A 12,079-nucleotide genomic window follows, 5' to 3' on the forward strand; every position below is an offset into this window, starting at 1 on the left:
TATTTTCCCTCTGTACTCTTATTATTTCATTGCCATCCTCTCTTCTCTCCCTCTTTCCACTACCTCTACCACTCTGCTGTGGGCATTTCCCCTCCTCTCCTCTCCTATTTTAAGTGGCTGCACCTGTCACTATCACATTCCCTCCTTCTGCTGACCAGCAGATACTCAGAGGTCTCACTCGGAGATACTTAGAAGTCTCACTTGGATAAAGAGTAAGACTCTCTTGCTCACAGGGAAGGCAACTGAGCAGAGGAAAACTAGCGGATGACTTCTGCTTCTGATGAGAAAAAAGCAAAGGAAAAAATTAACTAATCACTACCTAAGAAAATGATTAAAAAGCAGATTATAGTTGCTAAAAATAAGAAAATTAAATGACTTGTATTGTGCCATTTGAAAGTACCTTAATGCTTACTGTTTTATAACCTTCACAATGGCCACAACAGCAAAAGATTCATACACTCTATTGATAAAGTTGTTAAGAAGGATGTAGGTTGATCAGAAAAATATCTACTAAAGAGCATATATTCCCATATTTTATGAGTTTCACTCAAAACTAAGCTACCGGGTACTTAAGGCTTCAATGGTGATAATTCACAAATCAGATTCTAAGAGACACTAATGTTTAATTTCATTGACACATTGTGTTTTGACAGCCAACGGCAACTTAATTCCCCTCCAGCTCAGTTAAACTGCAACAAACTACCAGACATCAAACATTAAACAGACTCTGCCCTTTGAAAGACGATAACTCTGGCAGACAGCAGCGATTCAAAGGAAAACACTGTTATAAATAAATTATTTTAGCTGGACTTAATCCAAAATCCATACAAGTAAAAAGTCTATCTGCCTTAAGAGTAAGCAATGTACTCTCCTGTTTAAAGCTGATGCGTAATCCGAAGATTTAATATAGGAGTGAGTTAAGGTGCAGTGAGAGATTTATTATGCAAGACAAGCAACATCCCAGAGTCCAAGTACATAACCTAAGGAAAAAACTGAAATATACAATGTTGGGGCAAATACAAGGAACACCCCCAATCTATCAAAAAAAACTATTCACCATCTTACATTCTTGCCTGTGAAAAGTTAAAATGAAGAGTTTGACTGAAACAAACATCTTTGAGCCTCCCTTGAAGTTCACAAAACACATCTTCATCGTTTCATCTCAACTTTTGCTCAAAGTTATTATTTCATAACACCAGGTTCCTACAGCTCCGGAAAAAATATCGTCCGATTTCTCAAGGTAATTTTTGCAGCAGAATTCAAGTGTCTCAAGCCAAACAACGACACCGTGGATCCAAAATAGTCTCCAACACCTTCCTCTCTGACAAAACTCCCCCTGCACACATATTATGGAAGATATGGCATCTTGGAACAAAGCACTGAGAGTGAGAAATTATCAAGTCAACACTGGGTGTCTAGCCACAAAACACTTCTAAAGGGCTTTAAAGGACCACATCTATGGTCTTGCATGTTTTAGACTATTCACTTCATCACACCTAAATCACTGCAAATCATGTTGAAATCAATGCTGATGTGTTTCTTGTTTTCTGGAGCTGTGGTATTAGCCATTTGGGAGTCACTGACAATCGACCTATTCAGTCGTTTAGGCATGAGGATGTGTTGCCAAAAATGTAAAGCTGTATTACAAAAATCATCAGCAACAATGTAAAGTATGTATAATTTAGTAGATAAGTTGTTAAGGAGCATATACTTACAGGAGGCATGTTTTTACTTGTGTGTAGTTTAAAATCTGACCTGGTAGTTTGGGACAAGGTGGATAGACTCATTCAGTTTGGCCCCGGTAGCAAATTTGATGGGAGAATTTGTACTTATTTTTATTTTACTATTAAAAATAAGGCAGTCTGTACCGTCTATGACTTGACCTGAACTATAAGTGATAACATGGTAAGGAACAACTGGAACCTTCATGCAGAAAAGATCCCTGGATCCTTCTAGTTGTAAGGTGACAGAGCTAATCAGACACACACACACACACACTTGCGCAAACACCAGTTTGCATAACAGTTGTGTCACTTTGTAACACTGCTTCTACAGGATCCCTCCCTCTCTCTGTGTCTGTCTCGTGCCTGAAAAAGCAGACGACACCACCTGTTTATTATGTAAACCGCTGCAGACTAACAGGTGCTGTATAAGTGTGTGGCTGTGTCTGCATGTGTTGTCCCGCTGTGGATGTGTTCATCTCCCGGGCTCAGCACTTCTAAAGCCCTGCTTCACTGACACCCTCCCAACCTCCATCACCCCTGTCCGTCATTTGCCGTCCCAAAGTCTACTGCTACCGTAGCTCACTAATGTAAGGAGTGTGTGTGTCTGTCTGTCTGTCTGTCTGTCTGTAAAAGGAACAGAAACAGAAAGAGAAGGTAAAATGACAGTTATGAAAAATGGGAAGAGACTCTGTGTCCCTGTACAAATGAACAGCAGCAGAAACAAGCAAAATAAAATAAACTGTAGATCACACTGCAGTTTTGAGTTTCCTTGGCCAATGTCATATAAACTGCAGCAATCCAGACATGATAACTCTCCATCTGGGAAACAGAAATTACTTTTTAAAGGCAAAAGAAAGAGAGAGACAGGGATAAAAGTGGGCTTAACAGTTTTGCAGAATTTAGTTAGGATACCCTGTAGAAGCAGTGCAATGTTTTTACAACCTGCATTTGGAAGATGTTGTCCCCTGTTGTTGCCTTTTGATGAGGGAAGATCAGGGATGGCATGTCATCAAATCTTAATCTAATCTCCAGTGTTGTTAATTTTTCTTATCAAATCAGAAACCCTTCAAATTCCTTATAAATTATAAAAATTCCACAAATTTAAGTGATTAAATTGATAAATAAATTAGCACAAACACTCAAAGTCTTTAAAGTAGCTCCTATTGTGCTTCGATGTTAATGTGTCTTGATTTGACTGTGATATGTAAGTATTTTCTATTCCAGAATGGCAAAAAATCATTGAAACTCCTAAAATCTTCAAATTCTGCACGGGCCACCCAAGAACCACTATCCACCCAGTGAGCACTGAACTGTTTGCAGGTCAAAATACGTCTCGATATCTACATTTAAAATGGGCTAAATGTAGCTGAAAATTGAAAGACATCCACACGTTGTGACATTCTGACTCATAACTCACTAAATCAGAGCTTCGGTAGGAACATACAGGTCTGACAAAGTTACTACGGCGCCTGCAGACCTGCATTTCTCACAAATGCCACAATTGACTGTCACAACAATGAACAAGATCTCTGTTCACTTGACACGAACAGAAACACACATCCACTATCTACACGCACACACACACACCAGATCTCCCAAAGGATGCTGGCAAATAGGACACTGACTCCTCTGGTTTCTCCCTCCAGAGTGTGTGACTTATAGTGGCATACTATAAAAAGAAACTGCTGTTATAGACTGGAGCTTGAATACCCCTTCAAACTCACTCTGCCTGTGTGATTCAAACCACAAATGTGGCATCATGAATCAGTGACGCAGCTTTTATCGTCACCATCAGAGAAATGGCACCTTTGTATGAACTCTGGGTCACCTGATGTCGACTCTCATGTGTTTATAGACATTTCAGCAGTCGGCTGTTATAGGCTTTTTTGAAAGAGAACGGAACAGACTGCTGGCAATTGCAAGCTAAGCTGATCTCTTGACAGCTATTGTGGGGGCTGAAGTGCTTGCAAGGTGTTATTTTAAGAAGGCAGGTTAAATACTAGATACCTGTAATTTAACTGAGGGCAAAAACAATTCAAGTAACCCGCTACTGTACAGAGGGTGGCATGCATACACCACCAGCAAGTGTAGACTGTACAACTGTTGGAGTATGAGTCACAGCCTGGGCCATTTTAGAATAACACAATAAAACCCTGAATAGAATAGAGCAGCACTGTGAGTAGTCTGTGTGTGTGGCCTTTTGTGATGTGAAAACGATCACGAGAGATGCGTTGAAGAAGACCAAAAGTATTTTCCTGCGTTTCCCCGTTTCACATCGAGAAGGTTCAGCATTTAAAGGATCTAATCTCCTCTTCTTTCCTTCTCTTACTATCAAACAAAACCCCCATGGGTGCAACACTGCATCGCATCACTCTCAAACTCACACCTCCACAGCGTTTCGTCTTATTTAGAGGATTCCCAGCAGGGGTGAAAAACAAGAAGAATAACAGAGAAAAGGATAAAAAATGACAGGATTACACTGCTAATGTTTTTTTCAGCTCCTTCCTCAAATAGACAACAATGGGTTTCTCAAGCTGCAGGAACACCTACATGTTCACAGTTACCTTGACAGGGGAGGACAACCTATATAATCTACTGTAGAGTTGGTGTGTTTGCTCCAACATTACACTCAAGATCCTGGTGATGGACTGTGGGAAACTTCAACTGAATATAAAATGTGCCTTTTTATCAATTCCTCAGCTCATGTTTGTGACAAATTAAACTCTGTACAATCATGAGAACACATTACAGAGAGCAGCTGGCAAGTGATTCCTGCAGAATAATGGATTTTCTTCTAACAGCAATATAAATTTTAAGCTAATCTGACCTAAAAACACTCGAGAGGGCACTTCTGAGGAGCTGTCCCAAGGGAAGTTCTGTAAGGCAAATTTATTTTATCAGCAGTTTCCGCATGGCGACCCTTCCTTCTTGGTCTTACATCATGCAACGGCCATTGTTCAAGTTCTGAAAAGCTTTCGTTTTCCCTGAACTTAACTTTAGTAAGCTCAAACCTAGCACATAGTCCATATAACGTCAAACTCTATACCGCCTGTCATAGTGAAAGAAACATATTTTGTGTGATGTGTTTACTTTGTGTAAAAAAAACACCATTCTTCCTCATTGCCCAGGGATTTTATTCTGTAGGACCTGCAGTAAGTAGTAGCTATCAATACACGGTAATGTGTGCCAAAATGTGCTTAGCTTTGGGGGGAAAAAAAGGACTCCTTTTTGGAAAGAAATTTTGGATGCACAACTATATAAATCCCCCATCATGCATCTCTGCTAACTTGTCTTACTCCTGTAGAGACCATGATCACTGAAATTAGTTGCAGTCCAAGCTATAGTTATCAATGCACAGTAAATGTGCAAAAATGTGCTCAGCTTTGAGCTCACAAAGGCTGTATTTTGGGAAGATTTATAAGGGGCTGAGTTTAACCTCTGCTGAAAAGTGAATCTTGACATACAAGATGTAAGCCGCCATGGCTTAAGGTTATGTAATGGTAAAAAGATTATATCAGCAAATCTGTAACTACAGTCTGCTGCCCCTGCTGGTCCAGGTGAGGTAAGAACTCCTCTGTGCCCACACACGACTCTCATCACACCTCCCACTTCCAATATAACTCAGGGAAAAACCCCAGCAGAGAGAAACAGCTGACTCACACAATGCCTCCCATCACTGGCCTCTAATTAAAAGCCTGATAACACAGACCATTTGGTGGATGCTTTAATCCAAAGGTCCTCACAGCACCACAAGCACTTACATTTTTAGCCCTGTATTCCCAAGGGGGATTGAACCCCTGACCCTGACAGTGTCAAAGATAAACCCATTGAAGCACGCGAGACATTAATAATTCACATAGAGCTGTATTGTTTTTCCTTTTGAAGTGTTGGTGTCTAATAGTGTCTTCCTAACTGAGCTTTCGAGCCAAAGGACAAACCCAGTGAAAGCATTCAAAGTGTTTAGCCTATGTGTCTTATAATTAATTTGCCAATTACTGAAGAGAAGCAAAAAAAAATGCTGTTCATAGTTTTGTAATAGAGGGAACAGCTGTGCTCTCTCTGTAATGCCATCGTCTTGTAGGTATTGTCGGCTGACTCCACAAGCTTGACAGGAATCCTGTCTGTCAATATAATCTACTTGTGGTCTTTCTGCATGCCGCTATCTGGGCTCTTTTGTACCTGAACTATTATTTCGCAGCTAACGAGATTAAAATGACAGTGAGGTAAATATCACGGTAACTGTAGCTGTTAAGTAGAGCTCCACTTTAAATGGAATTACATTTCATTGTGGAGATTTTGCTGCTGATTTAGCCTTGCGCTACTTTGGTATTATTGTTTACCGACACATTGAAACTGTCAACACCAATAAAATTAATTATCTCAAGCAAACTGTCATTAAAAACCAACACAATTGTTTCTGATTCTGTTATATATTTAATCACTGTTTGTCTGATGTAACAAATAAAAGTAGAACTCAGTTCATTGTATTGAACATCATTTTGTCCAAGAATAAAATCCTTTCAATATACTGATATTGAATTCATATCGATATCTGAAACATATTATTCTGACATTCACCTCAACATATTGTCCGTGATCTTGTAGTAACCTACCCTACAATCCTTCAGGTAATTACTGCAACTAATGATTATTTTTTATGAAGACATTTTTTTTATTAATTTTCTTGATTAATCGATTCTTTCTTGATTCGGTCTGTAAAAAATATCAGAAAATGGTGAAAAATAGCAATTAGTGTTTCCCAAAGCCCAAGATAACGTCCTCAAATGTCTTGTTTTGTCCACAACCCAAAGATATTCAGTTTCCTGTCATAAAGGAGTAAAGAAACCAGAAGACTAGGGAGCAAATAACGACAATTTTCATGATCGATTAATCTGTCAATCGTTTACTTGATTAATCAATTACTTATTTGGTCCATAAAAAGGCTGGAAACTAGTGAAAAATGTTGATCAGTTTTTCCCAAAGCCGAAGATGATTGTCTTGTTTTGTCCACAACCCAAATATATCCAGTTTACTGTCATAGCAGAGTAAACCAACCGACTTTTTTTCCTTACAAAATGACCCAAACCAATGAATCGATTATCATAATAGTTGGTGATTAATTTAATACCACTAACTGATTAATCATTGCATCTCTAGATTACTGGTATCAGTAATCAAGGGTTCCTCGACATTTTTCATCCTGATTATTTTTTCGTATCAGGGACAAGTATGTAGCATAAATCATTGTCACACTTCACTGCATTTATAGCCTGTAAGCTCATTTACAAAACCAGTTTAGGTCCAAAAGGTGGTAGGCTTTAGGTTAAGGTGCATGGAGAGAGAGCACCAACTGGATCAAATGTACATTATATTCAGACCAAATAATACAGTATATGTCTCAGATCCATCTCCCTTCTCTTTAGCTTCGACAACAAATTTCAACAACTCAGCTGTTTTAGGTCATTTTCAGGGTCATCCCCCCACTTTGAGACTGTGAAGTGGATATCTGTGTGTTGGCTTCTCCAAGGAAGACATGCAGTTTTTGGCCAGCTGTCCCCTGCAGGCTCTGAGTAGCTTGTTGCTCTGCCTCCTCACCCCACACTGACAGGCTCTACTTTCCTCAGATATAAATAGATAACGATGCTAACAGATGCACCAGCCCCTGTCTATCTATCTGTGCTCGCGCTCACATATGCACGCATACAGTGTTACCCCACCTATTCTTAAGCCCAGAACATTCTGGAAGTAATATTAAAGAGATTAGGCAAAACAATGAGGAGTGCATTCTGAAAAGATCAAAATAATGATCACGTAATGTAGGTTAACAACCCCGGATTTCTGCGCTCACGAGAGATTAAAGAAATCAATTACCAAGTTTAAAGAGAGCAACTAATAAGCAGGTCATGGCACATTCAGGGCAACGCAAAAATAGTCAACTATATACAGAAGCGGGCCTTGGCTCGGAGAACTGCAACTACAGACGTGACTTAAATATCCACTGCCAGAAAAGCAAAAGTGCTAAAAGTGGAGAAACTGTGAAATCAGTGGAGAAATAAAGTTGATGCTGGAAGATCATGAGTTAATTTTAGGTCAAGAGTTGAATCACACAGGGTATAAATGAATTGCTTCTCATTTCCTTTCTTGCTCATTTCACGTATCAAAACTCCTCATCTTCTTCTCCAGCCCCAAACTCCCCTCCAGCAGCCAGTGCAGGTTAGCCTTCCCGAAAAGGAGAGTAAGCAGGACTCACCGTTCGCAGGAACTGAATCTCCTCCTCTCCCTCTCCCCCTTCTGCCATCCTTCACCGAGGGTTATTCGCAGCAGCTCCTCGGGAGAAAAGAGAAAATCCTTTTGTTTTCTCTCTTCAGGTTTTGGATTTTTTTATCTCCTTTGCTATGTCCCTCCCTCTCTCCCCTTTCTTCGTGCTGTACCCCTCTCTCTCACCCTCTCTCGCTCTCAGCGTGTCTCGCTCTCAGTGCTAGTGTGTGTGGGTGTGCTGGAGGACAGCATGAGTCCTGTGGCTCTCACGGTGTTGTGAGAGAGAGTGACGGGAGGCGAGACTCTCCCCGACTCCTCTCCCCTCTCGCCTTGCATCCCCCAACCGCAGATGAAGGAGGGAGGGAGGGAGGGAGGGAGGGAGGGAAGGTGGGAGGGGTAGGCACCTTGTTACACATTTACACGGCTCCCATCCCACCATGCCGCCATGTTTGTAGAAGTGGGCCACTCCTTCACACAGGCTGTCCCCCTCCAACACACACACACACATCCCACCCCTCCTTCCACATGTCTGAGGCTATAAAAGGAAAGGGGGGTGAGGACTAGCCTTTTGGGAGTGTGCAGTAAGAACAGATGCACACACACACACACACACACACACATACACACACAAACACACACCTTAACTCTTCAAAGTGAATAAGTCAGCTGCACTGTACCGAAACTCCTTAACAATTAGGTGAATAAGTGCATTAACACTGCATTAGCTGCTCTGCACCCAAACAGAGCTATGTGGAAAATTAAGACATCTGTTTCACCTGACAGTCAGCTGAAGAGGCTGTGTGAGTTTAATGTTGTGATATATCTTCTCCGATGTACAGCATTCAAACAAGAACAGGTCACTGCAGGAGTAACGCAGGACAGATTTCGTAGAGATGCATGATGGGAGATCTGTGCAGTAGGGCTGCCACTTACAATTATTTTCATTACTGATTAATCTGCTGATTATTTTCACAATTAATGGATGTGTGGTCTATGAAATGTCAGAAAAATGCTGATCACAATTTCCCAGAGCTCAAAATGGTGTAAGGGGAATACAGGAAGCTAACATCAGCAAATGTTTGACATTTTTGCTTGAAAATTGACTGAAGCAATTCACAGATTATCAAAATAGTTGCAGTTCTAGTGTACAATAATCAATTCGTCTAAATAGGCTACTACATTTTTTGTTATTACTGTATTCCTGATTAAAATAAATATGATTATGAAATTTAAGCATACACATTTTTGAAGATGTTCTAATAATTCAGTATTTGTGAGCGTATATATAACAACTAAAGCTTAAAAAAAAAAGTATTTAAAAAACTCCAATATCCAACCTATAATCTGTTGGATCAATGCAAAGCTCAGCCTGACGCTTGGTCCATTCAGTGCAGTGGATAAACCTGATGCTTTCCTAAAGTTAAGTCATCAACAGGATGGGACACTAGACAGTATGTCTGGCTTTTAATTAGCTTTGTGCACTTTGGCAATTTTCCCATAAAATTTTAGATTTTTTATGCTTCCACGTTAAAGTACCACGGGTCATTTCTTCTGCAGCCAAGCAAGAAAAATCTTTGTATTTACTTAAAATAGATGAAACTGTCCCGTTTCTTAATGACTGTGCATGAATCCAGTAGGGTCATTAAGTTGAGACACAGAAATAATCTCAGTTATCTTTTTAATGTCATTTATTCTTTGATTTAAAAATGCCGGCAGAGTGACTCTTTCTGTCTTTCTTCCTTTCTTTTATTGAGAGGAGGAGCTAATCAGCATAACATTTATTTCACTTCTAATGATTGATTAATTGTGTAAATAATTTATCAAGTGAAAATGCCAAAAATATTTGCCAATTTCAGCCTTTCACATGTAAGGATTTGCTGCTGATCGCTATGAAATTTGTTATCACACAGATGACTGTTGTCAAAACAAGTCATTTGAAAATGCCACCTTGGGAAATTACGATAATTTGTATTATTATTATTAGCATTTTATTCTTAAAATCTTTATCTTGCAGCCTTAGTGGAAAGCATCAAATTGAATTTACCTGAACATTACATGGTGTCCATCCAGCTTCCCTGTCAGTTCCCTTCCAGCTGAATTAAATCCCCTTTTGACACAAAATGAATAAAAGGACCAGAAAATATGTTTTGCAGGAGACTACAAACTCGCCTAATGGCAGGCCAAGCATGCTATCTTTTCACAAAAATCATCAGCTCTGTCTGCACTGACATGCATCCTGATGCATCCCTGTGGGAAACAGTGGATACGCCTGGGTGTCAGTGGCACACCCCTCCTGGTCAGATCAGGATGCAGGATGCACCAGACAGAAAACCTGGAAGTCTGAGCGGAAAAAGCGCATCACACACTCAATCAGAAAACGCTGACCAGCCTTCAGACAGTGTGCACCATACACTCACATCCTTACCTCCTTAGACTCCATCTGGCATCCTCCAGCATGCTCGCCCTCTCGCCCAGCTCCCACTGCAACAGCAGCTGGCAGCCTATTACGATGTTTTGGGACGCTGCTCGCGGGGATACAACTCCGTCCAGCGGGTTAAAAAAACGGATTGGAGGCGGAGAAGGAGGAGGAGGAGGAGGAGGAGGAGGAGGTGATACGCCACTGAAGCAAAACTAACATGAATTCTGGGAGTATGAGTCCTGACTCAGAAGAGACCTGCTGTTGCCTGTTTTTTTTTTTTGCCAACTCATGAATCTGCCTCCGTTTATGTGCAGTTGCGGCGCCGCGCCTGAGGGTGGCGACATTACACCGAGAACTGGACTCAAAATCTCTGTAATTGATCTCCAATGGGCACTAAACTGATCAAGGATTAGCAATAAATTAGCTTAACACTGTCAGAGCCGTAAGATAGGGCGTATAATGGTAAGTCTCGGTTGTTAATGTTGTCTAATTCAGCTTATTGGGCTGTCAATTGTCCGATTACTTCCGTTTTTACAAGAAATGACAAAATAAAAGCCATCAAACAAACAATGTCATGAATTTACTAAATAAACATGTTTGTCACAAAACAAAAAGACTGGACCAAATATTGATTATGGTGTTGAGTTATGATAAAAAATTAGCTCCTTTAGAGCTTTTCTATTCTTCCAGCATGTGTCAAGTGTCTTTAGATTTACCAGCTGAGTTGATTGCAACTCTTCCTGTTTGAATGAACTATTGCTTAATATTACAGTAAGATTACCACATTACCAGGAAAGACCATTAATACTTTTTTTTTTCTCTTCGGTTACATTTCCATATACCCTCTCCTTCAGTGATCTCCTTTCTAATGCAAATCCTAAAGCATTTTTAGGTGTGTTGGAGTTGCCGTGCAAGGACTGCAGGATTCCTGCTCTGTGCATCTTTCCCTGCTTTTGAATGCCATATCACCCACTCTCTCCGCCAGCCAGTCAGCTTCCTGCAGCAAAAGAAGCCACCTCTGCAGACTTAGGGACATTAATGTCCCCTGTTTGGTCGCCTCTTCCTCTTGGTGTGTTAAAACAAGGATCCCTTTGAGTCTCCCTGTCCAGCTGCACAGCCACATTCACAAGCACAGACACTACCTCCCTGTGTAATCACTTGCTCCCCTGAGAAATGACAGAGGGAGTTTAAAAAAAAAAAAAAAAGAAGAAAAGGAAGAAATCAGGGTGATAGACGTGATTTGGGGGACACTGGAGACCTTGGATGAACAAATCCGGTAAGGAGACACATGTCACGATTCAACAATGTTATCAGACATCTAAGGATTTCTTTTCAGGAACTGAATCTTTTGCCAAGTTCAGGCAACACTCCAGAAAACTGCATCATAAAGTGACATTTAGGTGTGGCCTATTTTTTTTTTCTCTCTCTGCGTTGATGCTCTGAAAAAAACCCACAGATGTCGCTTCCTGGAGTACGCTGATGGTGCTTAGATGATTGCTCATCACTATCTCTCTAACTCTCCTCCTCCTTCCTCTATTGGTACTGCATTTATGCTCAGTTTCTCTCTCTCTCTCTCTCTCTCTCTCTCTCTCTCTCTCTCTCTCTCTCTCTCTCTACTCTCCCCTCCCCCTTGTACAGACACACACACACACACACACACACACACACACACACACAC

At 40.6% G+C, this 12,079-nt stretch overlaps 1 protein-coding gene across 1 annotated transcript in view; it reads right to left on the reverse strand.

The window, feature by feature from the left end:
- Positions 1-10,439, reverse strand: part of ryr1b (ryanodine receptor 1b (skeletal)) — a 70,410-nt gene extending 59,971 nt beyond the window's left edge. Inside the window, 2 exon segments of the mRNA XM_073485278.1 lie at positions 7,975-8,086; positions 10,408-10,439. Coding sequence (XP_073341379.1) covers positions 7,975-8,086; positions 10,408-10,439 — 144 coding nt within the window.
- Positions 10,440-12,079: the final 1,640 nt, after the last annotated feature.

This window comes from Pagrus major, chromosome 2 (genome assembly GCF_040436345.1).
Source record: "Pagrus major chromosome 2, Pma_NU_1.0".
NCBI classification, from domain to species: Eukaryota; Metazoa; Chordata; class Actinopteri; order Spariformes; family Sparidae; genus Pagrus; species Pagrus major.